The sequence below is a fragment of the Triturus cristatus genome, chromosome 12 (assembly GCF_964204655.1).
Source record: "Triturus cristatus chromosome 12, aTriCri1.1, whole genome shotgun sequence".
NCBI lineage: Eukaryota > Metazoa > Chordata > Amphibia > Caudata > Salamandridae > Triturus > Triturus cristatus.
This window is the reverse complement of record NC_140595.1, coordinates 664,682,549-664,704,841: the sequence shown is the minus strand read 5'-3', so window position 1 is coordinate 664,704,841 and position 22,293 is coordinate 664,682,549. Positions and strand designations below refer to the sequence as shown.

At 40.6% G+C, this 22,293-nt stretch overlaps 1 protein-coding gene across 2 annotated transcripts in view; it reads left to right on the top strand.

The window, feature by feature from the left end:
* LOC146780066 (meckelin-like) overlaps positions 1 to 22,293 on the top strand; it is a 400,358-nt gene that overhangs the window by 28,691 nt on the left and 349,374 nt on the right. For both annotated transcript variants that reach the window (XM_085637891.1, XM_085637890.1), the window contains exons 3-4: positions 4,782 to 4,863; positions 6,190 to 6,268. In XM_085637891.1, the coding sequence (XP_085494017.1) occupies positions 4,782 to 4,863; positions 6,190 to 6,268 (161 nt within the window). The remainder of the gene's footprint in view (positions 1 to 4,781; positions 4,864 to 6,189; positions 6,269 to 22,293) is intronic.

The window sequence follows — 22,293 nt, the reverse complement described above, 5'->3', positions numbered from 1 at the left end:
ACATACCACACAAAAAATGAACAATAAAATACACACCCAGGTCAGAATCCTGCTAGCTACATGTATCTAACAGATTTTGATTATCAGGTTTAACATTTTATAAAAACTACTCGGTTTTCTTCTCATTATTTCTTCTTTATTGTTTCTTCATATAGTTCTTTGAGTAGGATTCCCAGATGTGTAATGGATGGTCTACGTACGTTTCGGTGATAAACAAATTTGTATCACCTTCTTCAGGACCAATAAAACATTCCCTTGAATCTGTATTATGGGCTAGGGGTTCACTGCAAAATTAAATATAGTTTGTATGAGATACAGGGGAATGTCAAGATAATCTTCAATGCTTTATAGTGATGTCATTCTCCAAATTAACCCACCAGAGAACATTAAAGTTTGGGTTATCATCTATTAACTCCTGTTCAAGATTTAGCCGTGCTTAGAAGGTAGAGATGGTGTGAGTTTTTAGATCCAAGAGTTTGAGAGACTCCATTGTGCCCAGCATAGGGATTGAAGAAGTCAAGAGAGATTTTGTGACACATTTAAAACAGATTCTGTGACACATGCTGTTTGACTTGACCCTTTTTGCAGTGTCATCCCTGAACTTTTTGCCTTCCTCCCATATTTTTTCTGACCTGTTGTTGGCTGTTTTATGACTCTGGGCACTTTACCACTGCTGACCAGTGCTAAAGTGCATATGCTCTCCTTATTGTAAATTATTGTACGAATTAGTGATTCCATGATTGGTTGGGTTGGTTTAACTGTCAGACCCTAGTACAGTGCACCAGGAGTGCCCAGGGCTTGTAAATCCAAATGCTGCTGGTGGGCTTGCAGCACTGGTTGTGCCACCCACAGAAGCAGCCTGTAAAAGTGTGTCTAAGGCCTGCCATTGCAGAGCCTGCGTGCAGTCTGGTACTGTCATGCTGACTGGGCAAGTGCACCCACTTGCCAGTCCCTAAACCTTCCATTTTCTTCATATCAGACACCCCTATGGTAGGCCCAAGGGCAGGGTGCATTGTAAGGATAAGGTAGGACATGCCCTGGTGTGTGTGGCATGTCCTAATAGTGAATTACAGCCATTTTCGTTCTTCACTATTGCAAGGCTACCTGTTCTCCATAGGCCAGAATGGGCAGTTTGATTATTACATCTTATAATCCTAACTGACTCAGGGAACATGGTGGAAATTCGAATTTAGTATGCCTGATCTCAGAATGATAAGATACATCTTTTAGTGAAGTTGGTTTTGACATTCTGTGTTTGAAAATACCACTTTTAGAAAGTAGGTATTTTCTTGTCTAACCATTCAAACCTGCCTCTGCTAGGTTGTCTATTCCTTGTCTGGAGTTTGAGTGACAGGGCCGGGGGATTCCAGGAGACAGGGTGAGTCCGCCCAGTGGTGAACAGAGAGATCTGCATCTAAGTGGGAGGGAGGAGTTGCACCCGGGACCTGAATAGGACAGTGCCTGCCCCCCACAGTGCTGGCTCCACCCCCTGTGGTGCGTCTGATGTCTCTGCCCTGCACTGTGAAAGGAGAGAAGGAATCATGTCAACAAAGTGCTCCAGGGCTGTGCTTTCCCTCCACAATGCTGGCTCCACCTCCTGTGGGGCGTCTGATGTTTCTGCCCTGCACTGTGAAAGGAAAGAAGGAGTCATGTAAACAGAGTGCCCCAGAACTGGTTTGGACTGGGCAAAGGCCCCTCTGCCCTCAGAGGACAAAGGATTTTGGAGTATAAGTATTGGGACCCTGAGCCCTAGAATTTAGATCACTTTTGGACTACAAGAAGAAACCTCTGCTGAGGAGAGGAACCTGAAGAAACTGAGGAGAAACTATTCCTAAGCTGAAGTGCTGCTTAGGGGATTGACCTGCAGTGGTTGCCTGACAGCCAAAGAGAGGAGAAAGAACTTTGTGTGCTTTACTTTCAACTTGTGAAGGATCTCCAAGGGCTTGGAAAAGATCTTGCCTCCTGCTGAAGTCTCAGGTACAACAGACTTCAACCCCCAGCTCCCCAGAGTTCTTTGGAAGTGCCTGCTGCTCCTTTTGGGCCTTCTGAAGGACTGCGTGTCGCAAGGAGCTGGAAGCGCGACTCAACGAATCCGAAGCGTGTCGCCGTCGCTGCTGCTGCCGTCGCACTTCAGAACAAGGGTGTCGCCACTGGAGTTGTCACACTGCACCGCATCGAGAGAAGCGTCTCGCAACGACGAGGAAACATGTCGCCATCGCTGCTGCCTGCCGTCGCACTTCTGAACAAGGGTGTCGCCGCTGGAGTTGTCGCACTGCACCGCATCGAGAGAAGGGTCTCGCAACGAGGAAGAAGCGTGTCGCCGTCGCTGTTGCTGCTGTCGCACTTTTGAACAAGGGTGTCGCCGCTGGAACTGTCGCATTGCACCGCATCGAGGAAAGCGCCTTGGATCCCAAGAGGAGCGCGCCGCCATCGGAGCTGCCGCCGTCGCATTTCTGAACAAGGATGTCGCCGCTGTAGTTGTCGCATTGTGTGGAAGCTTCACGCAAACTGGGAGAAGAGTGTCGCAGCTGAAGCTGTTGCCGTCGCACTTCTGAACAAGGGTGTCGCCGCTGCAGTCCACGCATCGAACCGAGAACTTCTTGCATCCCCGGAGAAGCGTGCCGCATCTGGAATATCTTCACGTCTTTATTTCTTTGCACCAGAACTTTGCCGCATTTCCATCGCTGCGACATTACATGTCGTGGAAGCGCAACTCATCGTAAGGTACATTGACGCAAAGTGTCGCATCTTAAGAACTGAACTGAACTAAGCTAAAAACTACCATCTTCAGTAATAGTATTGTGTATTTTTGTCGTTTATGGTCTTGTGGTAAATCTATATAAAATATACTTATTTTTTATATAAAACCTGTGTGGTGTCCATTTGTAGTGTTGTCACTGGATTACTCTATGTGGTCACAAATGCTTTACACACTGCCTCTGAGATAAGCCTGTCTGCTCGTGCCAAGCTACCAAGGGGGTGAGCAGGGGTTATTAGAGGAGTGTACCCCCTTACCCTGACTAGAGGGAAGGGTCCCCATTTGTCACAAGTACCTACCTGTGCCAACTAGAGACCCCCAAATCTAACACATGCTTAAAGATTTAAATAATTACCATGTATAATGGAAAAGGGAACAAAGTATAATTACATATAGATCCTACATGAGTTGTTAAGCGTAGAATTGTATCCTGTTCACAAACGACTGTGACTTTCAAATTGAGATCATCAAAGAGATGTATTTGTCAGAGATCGATTTTTCTCTGTTAGAAAAATAGGGATGAAAATGTTTTTGTAATTAGCTGAAATTAGTCCGCCATCATAGTATTTATTCTTATAGGCGGTATTGTGGCTATATAAGAATGTTGTCATCTTACCCCCAATATATAATTCTTTCCACTTGGAGAATGTTGGTAGATCAAACTATGAAGTAATCCATCTGTTCAGATTTTGGTTTTGGTCAGTTCAGCGTCTATATTCACTTTTAGAGATATTATCTGTAACAAGAGAGTCACGATTAGTATTAAGAGTCCTAAACTGGATCTGCTGCCCGCTCTAATAGAGCATATTATAAGTGATATTAAGATGCACTGTGTAAATATTAGTATAAACAGCACTTGGCTAATTTTTCATTGCGCACCCATTCTCCGTGCTTAACAACAGATATTCTTATTTTTTATTTTCGTTTCGATCCTGGAGTTTCCATCTGCAATATTTAATGATACCACTTTTTTTATATACAGGACTAGAATTACTATTTTTTATCTACCTATATTGGGGCAAGAAAGATTGTATGTGTAGATACGCCAAAGCAGTTCTTATCCTGTTGCGTGTATTATATACGGACAATGCAATTGCATTTGGAGGGGGCATGCAATTTATACAGTCCCTTTTCGAGAATCTGTAAGACAATTTTTTTTTCTATATGTTCTATGTTTCAACGCTTTCCTAGTTAAAAGAGGTATTACCCCATCACATAGGCTTAGAGCAGAAGAAACGTAGAGCGCATCTTTGGGTTGTAGATTTCTTCTACACAGTTAGTATAGAAGCGCGCTGTTAGCTAGAACTATTCCCCACTCTTGCCTGCCAGTTGGAGAAAAAAAATATCAGATAAGAGGTTGTGTCTATACATGGTAAGGATAGGTAACAAGTCCAAGGCATGGTGGGGTTAAGGATCAGAGACAAGTTTAGAGATGTTAGAATGAAGGAAAATGTAAGAGATAATTTTCAGGTGAGTGTTTACATTAGGGTAGTTGTAGCTTTAGGATTAAGGGTAAACTTGTGGTTTAGTGTGAGAGTTAGAGACAGGGTTAGAGAAACGGAACAAGGCAATGGTCTTGGAACAATATTTTATGTGCAATGGAAATAGTGATGTTTTCATGCCAAAAGTGATCAATGATTTAATAGCAGAGGAGATATCTATTCAGGTGCAATATCTTTTAATTCCACTGTATTTATCCTTGTTTAAATAATGATATTGCCGCAGACTATAATGCATGACTGAATTACATTGTGTGACGTTGTTTTCAACATTATGTCCTTTCAGTGCAAATCTTGCACCATGGTTCTCAGCACTAGGAGGCGAAAGCTGGGTTTTGAAGGAAACCAGCGTTTGTTAAGACTTTCACTTGCTTGTTATGGCTATTCCAGAAGACATTTGTATGAATAATCACCCCCTCACAGGTGTCCATAACCGTATCACAAAGACTTCATGTACCTTTTAAAGAATTCTTTACCCAGTGTTGATGACTCTAACGGGCGCCCTCTTTTTCCTTCCAATTTAGGGGAAGACTGTATCGTTTGATAAAAGATTGTGCCTTCAGTGTCTAAACAGTACTTGCTCATGTGGCGCTGACAGTGTCCGAGGTAGAGTATACTCCTTCCAGTACATAGTGGCATCAGGGCGAGTGATAGCAGCTCTGCTGCCTCATTCTTGGGTGGGGTCCATTTCATGTTGTTGGATTCATGCTGACCTGCCTCTCCCACATTCAACTCTATCGCCTCTATTCACTAGTAGAAGGGATCTTCAAATGATGAGCTGCATGACGTGTCCTAGATGCCCTTTTGCAGAATGTAGGCTTTAAGTGGTAACATTTTCGACTCAGTATGTATGTATGTGGTATTAACATAGCACAAATCTAGCCCAAAGGCAGCAGAACCCTGTACATGGGCAAAACCAAGCATAAAGTAAATTAGTTATAGCAGAGGAAATTGGGTTATGGATGGTTAATGTGTTGTGCTGTAGTGTTCTAAACCCTATCACAAGCAGCTGGAGTAACTCCTGTAGGTATGATGGACAGAGATTCAGTAGCCTGCTTGAGCTTTCATCCCTGTTCGATTTTCGCCATATGACCATGCCTGACCATGGAGTGCAGCGGCACTCTGGGGCACTGCAAATTGTAAACTCTGAACCATGTATGGTCAATAATCGTTTCTGTTCCTCTTGGACTGCCTTCTTCCTTCCACGCCTCTTCAGTGCTCTATAGCTCCATGAAGCTGAGAAACAATCTTCTAATCTCTTCTAATGCAAAGCCACCTAATGTAGACTTTACCAACATTGATGGCTCTTCCAAGTTGCCTCACCTATCCGATGTTCTGGAACTGACCAACTTCACTGTTAGTCTGAAGTCCCCATTCTGGGCAAAGTACCTGTGATTGGACAAAGGTTTCCACTTGTCCCCCGTCATGTGATTGATCTGCAGCCAGTCCTGGCTAATCACGCCACAGTAAATCCATAATTGGGGAATGAGAGGAATTTTAAAGGGCATGATCAAGTTCTGCCTTATTATGTTGTGGATGAGGGGTTCCATACTTTGTTTAAATTATTTACAAGATCACATGCAGCATCTGTAATGAGAAATCGGTTGCTTTATTTTTCAACAGATCTTTTCACCCACTGCCATATTTTGTTAAAGGTATGCTCTCAAAATGATTTATAAGTTTGGAATTGTTTCACAAACCTCTTTCAGCATATCTGCCCTCGTGCAAAAATGTTTGATGTATTAAAGACTGCAGAAAAATCTGTTTGCTCTATTGGGCAAGTGCCAAAACAGTACAAAGAACTCTTACCTCAATGGCAATGTTCATGTAATCTGGCCCCTGCTTTCTGATCGCATTATCAACACCGAGTAAAATGTGCCAAAAATATTTTATTCTTTCTGCTCATAAAGTGTTTCCTCTCATTTTATGTAGATGAAAACATAATTGCTGAGACTGCTGCGTGTACGGCTTGCAAGAAGAATGTTGCCACTCCAAATGCTGCTGGCAATCGGTAAGGGCTGCCAAATTGCTTTAAAGACTTTCCCAGAATTCCTGTTCAGTGTGGGGGCCTAGCACCATGCTTGGAAAATATCTGGAAGGTTAGTTTTTTTTAGCTGTTGTTTCAGCCAGGACCATGGCTCAGTGAGTTATACGCTTGCATGGTGGCTCAGTGGGTGTACCTTCAATGCTGATGTTTGCTGTGATCTGTAGGCCATGAGTTTGAATGCTGAGAAGGCTGACACAGCAATCCATACTTCTAAGGTTGATAAGATGAGTTCTATTAAGAAAGCAATAATAACACCTGTGTTTTGTAGCACTTTGAAATGTCATCCTTGCTGTGGAAGCACTGTAGTAAAACACATTATTATTATTATATTATTATTATTTTATTATTATCATTATTATATTATTATTAACCCGTTAACCGTGGCACAAATTCCGCCGCGGTGCGGGAGTCTTAATGAGTGGGCGGGGCCGCGTCGGCCAATGGACGTGCGCAGCACTAGCCAGGTAGTGCTCGCGACGGCCGTTGGCCGACGCGCGCAACGAACGGGTTAATAATAATATTGTTTCAGGTCCAAGACAGCACCTCAAATGTGGTCAGGTTGTCTGAAGAAAGTCTTAGCAGTATGGTCATTAACTATTTTGAAGAATACTAATGGGGCATATTCTAGACTTTGTATTACGTATATTCGGTTCATATTTTTACTTGTATCACTCATTGTACCACAGTAGGTACACTGGACTGTAAGATAATCCGAGGCTGAGTTTACGGAGTTCTTTCTGTATAACCTTCAGGTTTATATATTTTTACAATACATGTCACGCATAGACAGTTTACCCAGAATCACCTGATTTTTGGCTATGTGGCAAAGTCTTTGAATTTCTCAAAAGGCATACGACCTAAACCCCACACCAAATTTAATAAAATGAAGCAGCAAGAGCATTAGAGTGCCGATTCTTCTTTCCAGAAGTGGAGGTGGGTGTTCATTTGCAATATTGAAATCCCTACCCTGACCTCAGTATATGTTGTTTTTTCTCTTTTTTCCAGGCTAGGTAACTGAGTCTCCATGTCCTAAAATGGCCCCTGCCACATCGTTGTTAGTGTGGTGGCAGCCAATCTGATCTTATCTTTAGATCTGTGATATTCACAGGTCCTCTGCAGCATGATATATACATACATTTTTTACATTAATTTCTCAAAAAGTACTCAACAGATACACACAAAATCAAAAAAGCACACTTTTGGGGCCAAGATTTTACATTCTGCCAAATTTGGTGTAATTCTGTTGAGCCTTTTTTATGGCACCAAAAATTCAATTTTCCATTAGAAGGGAAAAACGTATCTTGGGACCCCCCTTTTTCTCAGGCAATGCTTGACAAATCATCCCAAAATCTGAACTTTTTTGGGAAAGTGTTTGATATATCTTTATAATGTCCTTCCTCTTACCTTATTTTGCTCATATTCCTGTTACCGAGCTTTGTGCTCAGTAGAATTGACATTTTATATGATAATACATGATGCTAGGAGCAAATTGCTCGCATAGATTTTAAAGCGACATGTAAACTGTGATAAGGTACATGTTGGAAATGGCCCTTTTTGCAGGGTTATCCCCAAACATTTTGCTTCTTCCTCCTATTTCTTCCTGACCTGCTGTTGGTTTTAGGACTCAGCACTTTACCACTGCTATTCAGTGCTAAAATATATATACTCTCTGTGAAAATTGCTATTATGGATTGGCGTTTCCATGATTGGCATATTTGATTTACTAATCAGTCCCTAGCAAAATGCACTGAGTGTGCCAGGGCCTATAAATCAAATGCTACTAGTGGGGCTGCAGCAATTATTGTGCCACCCACACGAGTAGCCCTGAAAAGGTAACTCAGACCTGCCACTGCAGAGTCTGCATTCAGTTTCTAACTGCCATGTTGACTTGGCAAGTGTACCCACTTGCCAGGCCCTAACCTTACCTTTTCTTACATATTAGACACCCCTAAGGTAGGCCCAAGGTGCCCCTCTGGGCAGGGTGCAGTGTATATTGAAGGTAGGACATGTACTGGTGTGTGACATGTCCTGGTAGTGAATTGCAGTGCATTTCGTTTTTCACTATGGAAAGGCTATCTGTCCCATAGGAAAGCATGGGAGTTAATTTATAACATCTTATAAATATATCTTCCCAGTGGGACCAGATAGGAAAACAACGTTTAGTATGCCTGTACTCAGAATCTAAAGATGCATCTTTTAGTAAAGGTGATTTTTACATTCCGTGTTTGAAAATACCACTTTTAGAAAGTAGGTATTTTCTTGCTTAGCCATCCTATGGGCCTCTGCTTGGATGTGTATTGACTGTCTGGCTTTGAAGTGACAGGGGCTGGTGAGGAGCAGTGGCTCCAGAGAATCTAGATGAGTCAGAGATGGGCTGAATAGACCTGGGCTGCATTCAAAGTAGTGGGGAGGAGTTGTCACTAGCACCTGAATAGGCCAGGTCTGCATTTAGAGTGGTGGAGTAGATTTCCCTTGCACCTGAATACGTCCTGTCTACCTTGGACAATGCTGTCTCTGCCTCCTGCTGGGAAGCTGGGCCAGAGAGGACAACACTGTTTGGACTAAGCACAGACACTCTCTGCCTGAGAGGGCAGAGGAATTTGGAGTATAAATATTGGGGCACAGACCCCAGAACTTTAGAACTCTTTTTGACCAAGAAGACTGCCAAGAAGAAGAGCCTGAGAAGCTGTGAGGAGGAACTACCACTTTGCTGAGTGCTTTGCTGTGTTGGCTTGCAGTGGCTGCTTCTGTCTTGGGCAGTGAAAGGACTTGACTGAACTTTCTGCTATTTATTTCTTTGAGTATCTCCAAGGGGATGAGGTAGAGCTTGCCCCTAGTTCAAGAAGTCTCCGGAAAAGCAAAGACTTCAAGTTCTTCTGCCATCAGCACTGGGGACTGTGCGTTTTGTGCTGCAACAGAAGAAAAAGCAACCCAACGCCGTCTATGACGCTGCTGCCGACTCCATGTCCTGAAGGCACCACAGAAGGCAAAGCCGCACCGCCGCAGTGCAACACTGGTGTCACCAATGAAATTCCCCTGTTATAGTTAGTTCAGATAACTATAACTTGCGCGCCCGCAATCCACTGCTCATGACGTCACATATTACATCACTCATGACATGGTCAGTGGCATCACTCATGACATCACTGATGACATCATCCTTGTGATAGAGTGGCGGTCGCGCGAGTTATAGTTATCTGAACTAACTATAACGGGGGAATTTCATTGGTTTTTTACAAGTGAAATCTCCACCTAACTATAACATGTGTGAAACCTATGGTTTTTTAAGTGAATTTGCAAGGTTTTTTAAATGCTAATTCCTAACTATAACATGTGTGAAAGCTATGGTTTTTTCAGTGAATTTGTACGGTTTTTTAAATGCTAATTTATTTATGTTTTATTATTTTTTTTATATATTTATTTTACAATAAACTACGTATTTTTATTTTTTTTGGTTTTTCACCGTTCACGCACGGTGCGCGCACCCCCGCGATTTAAGAAAAAAAAAATTAAAAAATGTTTTTCTGCCTTCGGGGTCCTTCAGGGACCCCCTGACAAAGGCTAGGGGGTCAGGAACTCTCTAACCTGCCCCCTTTTCACGTTCGCCACCTTCCTTTTTCACTCTCGCACTGAAAACAAACAAAATGGCGGCCGACACTTCCTGATTTCGACCGATTCGATCGTTGACTAACATGTAACCACCAATCAGAATTACGCTCGCGCACGTTAGGGTGCTTGCACGGTGCGCGCACGGTGCGCGCTTATAGATATTTATATGCTTTTAAATGCTATTTTCTTAGGAACTACTGAACAGATTGACACCAGACCTGCAAAAGGCACTTCCCTGACCTGAGGACTACCTCTCTGCCAAATTTCAAGTAATTCTGTTCAGCCGTTCGGGCTGTACCTTCGACTAAAGGTCCTATGGAAAAATGCATGGGGAAAACGTGTTTTGGGACCCCCCTTTTTTCTCGGCCCCCGCTTGACGAATCACCCCGAGACTTTCAGGATAGGAGCTGAACAGAGCGCCCCATTAGTTTTGAAAATTTTGCGAGGATTCGTCAACCGGCGCCAAAGTTATTCAAAATAGAATTTTCAGATTTCCTATGGAAACTCGGTCCTAACTATAACTATCTACTGGCGACCATATATATATATGTGTGTATATATATATATGTGTGTGTGTGTGTGTATATATATATATATATATATATATATATATATATATATATTACCTACTGGCGGTCGCCAGTAGGTAGTTATAGTTAGGACCCCTTTTCCATAGGAAATCCGCAACATTCTATTTTGAATAACTTTGGCGCCGGTCGACGAATCCTCGCGAATTTCTCAAAATAGGTGGGGCGCTACGCTCCGCTCCTACCCTGAAAGTCTCGGGGGGATTCGTCAAGCGGGGGCTGAGATAAAAGGGGGGTCCCAAAACGCGTTTTTCCCATGCATTTTTCCATAGGACCTTTAGACAGGGCTACAGCCCGAACGGCTGAACAGAATTACTAGAAATTTGGCAGAGAGGTAGTCCCTAGGTCAAGGAAGTGCCTTTTGTAGGTTTGGTGTAAATCTGTTCAGTAGGTCCTGAGAAAATAGCATTTAAATCAATATATATATCTGAGCCAGCTTACGGTACGCTTACCGTAAGCTTACCGTACGCGTACGGTGGCGTGCGCGAGCGCGATTCTGATTGGCTGTTAGATCTTAGTAAACATTCGAATCGGCCGAAACCAGGAAGCGGCGGCCGCCATTTTGTGTGTTTCACTCAGAAAAAAAAGAGTGAAAACAAGAAAAGGGGGCAAGGAGGAGAGTTACAGACCCCCTTACATTTGTGAGGGGGTCAAAGAAGGACAGAAAAGTACAAAGAAAACATTTATTGATTTTAAAAAAAATCACGGGGTACGCGTACGGTAAGCTTACGGTAAGCGTACGGAAGAAAAAAAAATTAAAAAAGAAATGAAATGCAGATTTAAAAGTTTAGATATTAGGGGGCTCTAAAAAGAGCCGTTGTGTTTATGAAGTGATTTTTTAAGTGGTACCTACAAGTAAGTACCGATGCAGAGTCTAAGGTTCAAGAGGAAGACTCTGTTCCCTTCATCATTGAAGTGCACACCATCTCCTCTATAAATGTCTTGCATGTCATAACGCAAGTTGTTGTGGTAAATGGCACCCATACCATAGTCACGGAGGAAAGCAGAAACAGATTTGTTGACGTGCTTTCTTGCTTTGTCAATTTGCGGACAGAAATGATTGGACCAGTTCCATTTTTGCCTTTGGCATATGTTGGAAAACACAAAGACAGTTTTAGGGAAAAGTGAAAACAGTTGTGCAAAGGTGTCCTTCATAAGCATTTCCAGACCTACCCCAGTCAAAGTGCCTAGGTCATTGCCACCACAGTGCACTATTATGAGGTCAGGGTGTTGGATTTGCATGAAGGATTTCACCAATGGCATCAATTGGTGCCACTTTAACCCTCTCTGACCAATCCATTTAATGTCTACATTTGGCAAAGCAAGGTCTCTTACCATACCTGTTTTCTCTGCAAACTTTTCACTCCAGAAGACATAGCTGTGCCCTACAATCCACACTGTGAACATCTTCAAAGGAGAACTGGATGCACTCAGGAGGTGTCTTTCAGTAGAATGGCAATATGAAAAGAAAGACAGTTTGGAAATGGAGGCATACATATTTTTTTCAAAACAAAAAGAACTGATTGGCTGTTTCATACCATTCTAGAATAAAAACTAGGCTGTATGTGTAAATTAATAGAAGCATGTTTTGTATTGGTACAAAAAAATGTGTTACCAAAGAACAGTACTATGGATTTGCTGTTAGGTTTGAAAAGTCAAGCACTCTTGCTCTGTGGAATTGAAACATTGTGTGGCGAACTTCTGACCTAACTCCACACAGCAGTGTTCCATGAGCTGTTGCTATGGTAGCAGGCAGAAGTCAAGTTGGGGGAAGGGTACTAGGCAGAAGTCAAGTTGGGGGCAGGGTACTTTTGGAAAAGGGTTGGTTTTCAACCAATAGAAATGTGTGATTACATTTGAAAAAAAGGGGGAAGCACTGAGATTTGAAACTTACATGTATATGTGTGGAAAAATAGAGGGAACGTTTGCCATTATCTGGTTCTGCTGAGAGGAGAGAGGTGTAGAGAACAGAGATCCTGGCTCTGATAATCTGCTGTTTGAGTGCCACATTTCTTTCACAACTAACTAATTTTAAAGGTGAGTTTAGAGTTTGAGAGGGGATGTATATGGTAAATTAAGAAATGAATAATAGAATTGGAATTCCTTTTGTAGAAGTTGTGTTTATTATTTTCTGTTTTGGGAGAAATTTAAATGTGAGGAACATATAAAATAATATGGACAATTTTTTCATGATAAATTAAGGTGTACTGGTAAAAATAAGGAATACTTTAAGGGTTTGAGGTTGCAGTCAGTAATGCAAATACATTCAGCATCACTAAGGCTGGTTGCCCTTGCTGGAGTGTAGGCAGTCACCGAGGATACACATGGTGGTGGTCTGAAAAAGCAGTTTGGACATGGGCTTTTAAAAAAAATCTAAAAAGTGGATTCATAATGTGTCAGTCTGTAAAAGTGATTTTCACTTGCCAAAAAAAAAGAGCAGTAAGTGTGCATTTAAATTGGCAAAGAAATTTCGTTTTGTGACTAATGTGAAAACATGACTCTGTGTGCAAATAGGAATTACAGGCAGAGATTTATTGCGTTTTGCTCTGGTGATTTCACAGTTGCATTAGTAGGAAAAAGGGGGAGCGATTTTTTGGGGGAAGAAGCAGACTCTTAGCACACACCCAGCTCCTTTCCATGTATAATCATGCACAGTATTTAGAAGCGAGTGGGGTTTTCAGGTTTCAGTCTGTAATGCAAATACATTCAGCATCACTAAGGCTGGTTGCCCTTGCTGGAGTGTAGGCAGTCACCGAGGATACACATGGTGGTGGTCTGAAAAAGCAGTCTGGACATGGGCTTTTTTAAAAAAAATCTGAAAAGTGGTTTCATAATGTGTCAGTCTGTAAAAGTGATTTTCACTTGCCAAAAAAAAAGAGCAGTAAGTGTGCATTCAAATTGGCAAAGAAATTTCGTTTTGGGACTAATGTGAAAACATGACTCTGTGTGGAAATAGGAATTACAGGCAGAGATTTATTGCGTTTTGCTCTGGTGATTTCACAGTTGCATTAGTAGGAAAAAGGGGGAGCGATTTTTTGGGGGAAGAAGCAGACTCTTAGCACACACCCAGCTGCTTACCATGTGGAATCATGCACAGTATTTAGAAGCGAGTGGGGTTTTGAGGTTTCAGTCTGTAATGCAAATACATTCAGCATCACTAAGGCTGGTTGCCCTTGCTGGAGTGTAGGCAGTCACCAAGGATACACATGGTGGTGGTCTGAAAAAGCAGTCTGGACATGGGCTTTTTAAAAAAAATCTGAAAAGTGGTTTCATAATGTGTCAGTCTGTAAAAGTGATTTTCACTTGCCAAAAAAAAAGAGCAGTAAGTGTGCATTCAAATTGGCAAAGAAATTTCGTTTTGGGACTAATGTGAAAACATGACTCTGTGTGGAAATAGGAATTACAGGCAGAGATTTATTGCGTTTTGCTCTGGTGATTTCACAGTTGCATTAGTAGGAAAAAGGGGGAGCGATTTTTTGGGGGAAGAAGCAGACTCTTAGCACACACCCAGCTGCTTACCATGTGGAATCATGCACAGTATTTAGAAGCGAGTGGGGTTTTGAGGTTTCAGTCTGTAATGCAAATACATTCAGCATCACTAAGGCTGGTTGCCCTTGCTGGAGTGTAGGCAGTCACCGAGGATACACATGGTGGTGGTCTGAAAAAGCAGTCTGGACATGGGCTTTTTTAAAAAAATCTGAAAAGTGGTTTCATAATGTGTCAGTCTGTAAAAGTGATTTTCACTTGCCAAAAAAAAAGAGCAGTAAGTGTGCATTCAAATTGGCAAAGAAATTTCGTTTTGGGACTAATGTGAAAACATGACTCTGTGTGCAAATAGGATTTACAGGCAGAGATTTATTGCGTTTTGTTCTGGTGATTTCACAGTTGCATTAGTAGGAAAAAGGGGGAGCGATTTTTTGGGGGAAGAAGCAGACTCTTAGCACACACCCAGCTCCTTTCCATGTATAATCATGCACAGTATTTACAAGCGAGTGGGGTTTTCAGGTTTCAGTCTGTAATGCAAATACATTCAGCATCACTAAGGCTGGTTGCCCTTGCTGGAGTGTAGGCAGTCACCGAGGATACACATGGTGGTGGTCTGAAAAAGCAGTCTGGACATGGGCTTTTTAAAAAAAATCTGAAAAGTGGTTTCATAATGTGTCAGTCTGTAAAAGTGATTTTCACTTGCCAAAAAAAAAGAGCAGTAAGTGTGCATTCAAATTGGCAAAGAAATTTCGTTTTGGGACTAATGTGAAAACATGACTCTGTGTGCAAATAGGATTTACAGGCAGAGATTTATTGCGTTTTGTTCTGGTGATTTCACAGTTGCATTAGTAGGAAAAAGGGGGAGCGATTTTTTGGGGGAAGAAGCAGACTCTTAGCACACACCCAGCTCCTTTCCATGTATAATCATGCACAGTATTTACAAGCGAGTGGGGTTTTCAGATTTCAGTCTGTAATGCAAATACATTCAGCATCACTAAGGCTGGTTGCCCTTGCTGGAGTGTAGGCAGTCACCGAGGATACACATGGTGGTGGTCTGAAAAAGCAGTCTGGACATGGGCTTTTTAAAAAAAATCTAAAAAGTGGATTCATAATGTGTCAGTCTGTAAAAGTGATTTTCACTTGCCAAAAAAAAAGAGCAGTAAGTGTGCATTCAAATTGGCAAAGAAATTTCGTTTTGGGACTAATGTGAAAACATGACTCTGTGTGGAAATAGGAATTACAGGCAGAGATTTATTGCGTTTTGCTCTGGTGATTTCACAGTTGCATTAGTAGGAAAAAGGGGGAGCGATTTTTTGGGGGAAGAAGCAGACTCTTAGCACACACCCAGCTCCTTTCCATGTATAATCATGCACAGTATTTAGAAGCGAGTGGGGTTTTCAGGTTTCAGTCTGTAATGCAAATACATTCAGCATCACTAAGGCTGGTTGCTCTTGCTGGAGTGTAGGCAGTCACCGAGGATACACATGGTGGTTGTCTGAAAAAGCAGTCTGGACATGGGCTTTTTTAAAAAAATCTGAAAAGTGGTTTCATAATGTGTCAGTCTGTAAAAGTGATTTTCACTTGCCAAAAAAAAAGAGCAGTAAGTGTGCATTCAAATTGGCAAAGAAATTTCGTTTTGGGACTAATGTGAAAACATGACTCTGTGTGGAAATAGGAATTACAGGCAGAGATTTATTGCGTTTTGCTCTGGTGATTTCACAGTTGCATTAGTAGGAAAAAGGGGGAGCGATTTTTTTGGGGGAAGAAGCAGACTCTTAGCACACACCCAGCTCCTTTCCATGTATAATCATGCACAGTATTTAGAAGCGAGTGGGGTTTTCAGGTTTCAGTCTGTAATGCAAATACATTCAGCATCACTAAGGCTGGTTGCCCTTGCTGGAGTGTAGGCAGTCACCGAGGATACACATGGTGGTGGTCTGAAAAAGCAGTCTGGACATGGGCTTTTTTAAAAAAATCTGAAAAGTGGTTTCATAATGTGTCAGTCTGTAAAAGTGATTTTCACTTGCCAAAAAAAAAGAGCAGTAAGTGTGCTTTCAAATTGGCAAAGAAATTTCGTTTTGGGACTAATGTGAAAACATGACTCTGTGTGGAAATAGGAATTACAGGCAGAGATTTATTGCGTTTTGCTCTGGTGATTTCACAGTTGCATTAGTAGGAAAAACGGGGAGCAATTTTTTGGGGGAAGAAGCAGACTCTTAGCAGACACCCAGCTCCTTTCCATGTATAATCATGCACAGTATTTACAAGCGAGTGGGGTTTTCAGGTTTCAGTCTGTAATGCAAATACATTCAGCATCACTAAGGCTGGTTGCCCTTGCTGGAGTGTAGGCAGTCACCGAGGATACACATGGTGGTGGTCTGAAAAAGCAGTCTGGACATGGGCTTTTTTAAAAAAATCTGAAAAGTGGTTTCATAATGTGTCAGTCTGTAAAAGTGATTTTCACTTGCCAAAAAAAAAGAGCAGTAAGTGTGCTTTCAAATTGGCAAAGAAATTTCGTTTTGGGACTAATGTGAAAACATGACTCTGTGTGCAAATAGGAATTACAGGCAGAGATTTATTGCATTTTGCTCTGGTGATTTCACAGTTGCATTAGTAGGAAAAAGGGGGAGCGATTTTTTGGGGGAAGAAGCAGACTCTTAGCACACACCCAGCTCCTTTCCATGTATAATCATGCACAGTATTTAGAAGCGAGTGGGGTTTTCAGGTTTCAGTCTGTAATGCAAATACATTCAGCATCACTAAGGCTGGTTGCCCTTGCTGGAGTGTAGGCAGTCACCGAGGATACACATGGTGGTGGTCTGAAAAAGCAGTCTGGACATGTGCAATTTAAAAAATCTAAAAAGTGGTTTCATAATGTGTCAGTCTGTAAAAGTGATTTTCACTTGCCAAAAAAAAAGAGCAGTAAGTGTGCTTTCAAATTGGCAAAGAAATTTCGTTTTGGGACTAATGTGAAAACATGACTCTGTGTGGAAATAGGAATTACAGGCAGAGATTTATTGCGTTTTGCTCTGGTGATTTCACAGTTGCATTAGTAGGAAAAAGGGGGAGCGATTTTTTGGGGGGAAGAAGCAGACTCTTAGCACACACCCAGCTCCTTTCCATGTATAATCCTGCACAGTATTTAGAAGCGAGTGGGGTTTTCAGGTTTCAGTCTGTAATGCAAATACATTCAGCATCACTAAGGCTGGTTGCCCTTGCTGGAGTGTAGGTAGTCACCGAGGATACACATGGTGGTGGTCTGAAAAAGCAGTCTGGACATGGGCTTTTTTAAAAAACTGAAAAGTGGTTTCATAATGTGTCAGTCTGTAAAAGTGATTTTAACTTGCCAAAAAAAAAGAGCAGTAAGTGTGCATTCAAATTGGCAAAGAAATTACGTTTTGTGACTATTGTGAAAAGAAATGTAGTAATATATTTAAATAAAATAAAGGATTTTTTTTTTTAGTTTTTTTCAGGTATTGCTGAAGAGCAGTGGACAAAATTTAAGATGCCTACAAAATCCAGAGTTCAAAAAACGCACAAAAAAAACCTATATTTGAAGACAACTAGAGGACCAAAGTTAGTAGAAGATGCTCATGTTGGGAAAAAGAAAAAATCTTCTGGTAAGCAGAAAAAACAATTTCTAAAAAATATATTCAAAAGAATGAAAAATGTACAAAATGTCTGTACTCGAAAGGATGTTTTGAACAAAAAAGGAGAGGAAAAAATTGACAATTTAGTTAATGCAAATATACCTTCAGCAACTGAAAAGATTTATATAAATAGAAAAACAGCGTTTAAAGAGATATGTAGAAAAATGTTTCAGAGAAGAGTTATGTCCAATTTGATGAAGGATGTGAAGAAATATAAGAAAAAGACAAAGTTTTATAAAAGAAAAAAAGAAATAGAAGCCATTGCAGCAAAGGCATTAGAATTAAAAAGGAAACTATTCATTTTAATTTTGAATAGGATGCGTACATTAGACAAAATGGTTAATGTACTGAAATCACATAGCAAAAGGAAAAGAGTAGTGAACAGAACAAACTTTTGTAAAGTGTTTTTAGGAAAGTGGATGCATAGTTCAAGTAGTGAACCTTTTTTTAATGAAGAGAGCTATTTTCAAAGTAATAGTTTGCTGCATGCAGTTGACACCAGAGGTCGTTCTTACGAAGTAAAAAATGGTTGCATAATGGAGAAGGAGATAATGGTTCCAAGAGATGAGGTACAAGTGATGGCAGATGAGGCTATGGGGAGACGTCCTAAAGCCCCAGTGTACACTTGGAATTGTAGTAGTATTTGCACTGTGCGTCAGGAATCTATTGACAAATTTCGAGAGTTTCTAAGAGAATATAGTAAAAAAAGTATAAAACAGAAGATTAAGGTGCTTCAAAGTCTGGATCCATGCAAAGTGAGAGAGAATACTGGTTTGCAGGGTCATTCTCTGGCTTGTCTATCTAGAAAAGTGTGCAATAGTGTTTTCCATCATTTTAGGATGCTGGCTGTTCATCATACTGAAATGAGAAAGTTTGTGAGACGGTTGTATTTTGCCAAAAGTCCAGCAATAAAGTTAAATGAATTGAATAGGGCTCTGTTCCGAGGAACGGTATCAGATGTAGAGAAGGTTGTTGATGAAATTCAGTTTTGTTACTTTGGTCCTGAACAAAACAGTGCAGAGAAGGACACAGTAAATGAGGAAGAAGTGGAAGAGAATGTAGAACCCTCTGTAAGTAACACATTTAATTATCATATAACAAAATTTGCAATAGTCTCTAATGAAAGACCAAATTTTACTTGTATTTGTTGCCGCAGAATTCATTATAGAAAACAAACTAGGAATGTTGATCTCTACAGAAAGAGTGAAAATGAAGATAATTATAAGTGGAAGGATTTTGCCACATATATATTTCTAGAAAATTGTTTTGATTTGGGTGAAGATCAGCGTATTTGTAAATACTGTTACAACAAGTTAGAGGAAAATAGAATGCCGACCAGAGCTGTACATAATAATTTAGAATTGGATGCTATTCCTGCTGAACTTTCTGAATTAAATACATATGAGTCTATACTCTTTCAATGTGTTCATCCGTTCCAGACCATAGTACGTATGGAGCCCAAAACTGGTAAATTACCTCCTTCTGATTTACTGAGAGGTTTAAAAGGAAGAGTGGTGTATTTGCCCTTGGATTTGAAAAAAAATATGGAAACTATTGATGCGGATACTTTGGAAACTGAACCATTAATTATTCTGGTTAATGGTGTACCTACAAAGAATAAGAAGATTTGGCAGGAGCTGGTAGATGTGCGGAAAGTACAAAGAGCAAATTTGTATTTGAAAAGGAATAACAAATGGTATGAATCAATTTATATAGAAGAAGAAGAAGAAGAAGATTTACAAGAAGACACAGAAACACCAACTGGACAAATTGAAAAAGTGGACAAGTCAAAGGAAGAAGAAATTTATGAACATTTTAGCATACATCCTCTTCATTCAAAAGAAGTTATGGGAGATAATATTGATCTCTTTCAGATGAAGAAAGCAAAAGGAACTCCCGTGAGTGTATGGGAGGAGAGCTTGGAAGCTCGATGTTTTCCCCAGCTGTTTCCTAAAGGAAAAGGAGGACGATACGATGAACGTCCAGAACAGATTCAAGCTTCTGAGTATCGGACTACAAGACTATATGCTGAAGATCCCAGATTTCGACAAAGTATTCCTTATTTGTTCCATCTTTTATTTGAAAGCGACTTGTCTGCACTGTCTTATGCAGTAAATCACATTTTAAAAAGTGGAGTACATTTACAAAATGTGTCTGCTAAGGATTTTATGGAGAAAGTGCAGCACCGAGATGATCATTTGGAAACACAACTGATCAATCTGATGGCTTGTCAGCGTGGGACAAATGAATATTGGTACCGACGCCATGGTGAACTAAAATGCATGTTACGGAATTTAGGAACACCAACATGGTTCGTTACCCTAAGCTGTGCGGAGTACGCTTGGGATGATTTACTGGATTTTCTACGAGAGGCAAATTCAAACATTAAAAACATTGAATACAAGACAGCAGGAGAACTGTGCTCATTGGATCCGGTTAATGTTTGCAGATATTTCAATCATAGATTTGAGGCTATGATGTCCTTCATCTGCAATAAAAAAAATCCACCTCTTGGAGAAGTAGTAGATTTCTTTTGGAGAAAAGAGTACCAGGCAAGAGGTGCTCCTCATATTCATATGCTGTTGTGGATCAAGGATGCCCCAAAGTTTGGAACAGATACTGATGAAGCAGTGTTATCTTTCATTGAAGAATATGCAACATGTGCTATACCAAAAAGCACAGAAGAGAAAAAGTTAAAGGAGCAAGTTTTACGTTTCCAAAGTCATCGGTGTGGAAAATACTGTCGACGGAAATACAAGAGCAAAGATAAATACTACACTAAATGTCGATTTGGATTTCCTAGACCTGTTCTTTCAAATGGAAGAGTCAACAGTTTTATGTCAGCTGTGAGACATACTATCACAAGGAAATCACCTAAGAATACCTACAACCTAAAAAGAAAAGAAGAATCCAAAAATATAAATGACTACAACCCAGTCATTTTATCCATGTGGAACGCTAACATGGATATACAGTATGTAGCTGACAATTCCATTGCTGTTGCTCGATATGTAACGTCTTACATTACGAAATCAGAAAAAACAGAATTGAAGGAAATGTGGGAAGAGATTTCTCACGAGAAGACTGTCAGTAAGAAGCTGTACAGTTTCAGTTTGAAGATGTTATGGCATCGAGAAATTGGATCCTACGAATGTTCAGATAGGTTATCTTCTGCAAGTCTCTACTCGAAGTCAAGAAGAATAATTTGGGCAAGTTTAGGCCTTGCAGCAATGAGAAATCGGGTACTGAAATCTGTTGGAGAAATTGAATATTTGGCCGAGAATGACCCAGAAAGTACAGATATTTTGAAATCAAACATGTTGGACACATATTATCCCAAGAGAAGTCAACATCTGGAGAACATGTGTCTCTATGAAGTGCTGCAGAACTACATTTATTCACGGAAAGCCGCAGAAGACATCAACAATGGAAAATATAAAGTCGTTGGTGAGGAAGGATGTTTGGTGAAGCAAACAAAAGGAAGTTTGATAAATCACAGGAAGCTGAGTTGCGACACTACTGACAAGAAGGAATTTTACTACTTGGCTCTTTTACAGTTGTTTAAACCATGGCGTACAGAGGATGAACTACTGGGAGAATTTCAAAGCTATGAAGATTCTTTTAATGCTTGCAAAGACAGCATACAATGCAGTACATTCTCAAGTTATCTGCAAATGTTAAATGAAGAAATTGAACAGGAAACTACAATTGCAGCAGAAATAGCTAGAGACAGTTCTCAGGACAGCCAAAGTTCAGGAACACTCAGTCAAGATCCCCTAGGACAACCAATCGTTGAAAATGAAGCATCAATAGCCATGAATGAAGTGGAAACGGCTATGAATCAAGCTCAAGAAGAATTTATAGACTTAGAAAATTTGGAAAGACAACTGAATCAAGAGCAGCAACAAATTTATGAAGAGATCAGAAACAAAATTGAACACGGATTTCTACATGAAAAAAAAGAGTGCTCATGCACATCATTTCATCCAATCAGGATGTATGTAAGCGGACAAGCTGGAACTGGAAAAAGTTTCCTTATAAAAGTCATCAGAAGCTACCTACAGCAAAAAACAGATTCTACTTTGTCTTGTGTGGTTACTGCTCCAACTGGGTTAGCAGCATATAACATAAAAGGAATCACTTTACATCGTTTGCTAATGTTACCAGTGGAGCATGAGAACAAAATACAATACAACAAGCTAACTGGAGAAGCATCCTTGGAAGTTTCAAGAGTATTGAAGAAGATGCAAGTTCTCATTATTGATGAGGTGAGCATGGTATCAAACTTAATGCTTGCCTTTGTGCATTTAAGAATGCAGCAAATTTTGAAGACAGACTATGACATGTTATTTGGTGGAAAACACGTCATAGTTTTTGGAGATCTTTTGCAACTTACTCCAGTTAAAGGACAACCAGTGTTTAGTACTGTCACACATGAAGACACGAAGAAGTCATTGGGAAGCATCGGAAATACAAATATTTGGTCCTTCTTCGAGTACAAGGAACTTACTACTAATATGAGGCAAGCAAGCGATGAAGAATATGGAAGTATTCTGAAAGATATCAGAATTGGACTACTCACAGAAGTTGGCAAAAAAGCATTACAGAGTCGGCTGCTACATAATTTATTTCCAAAGGAAGAAATAGTTGCAGAGAA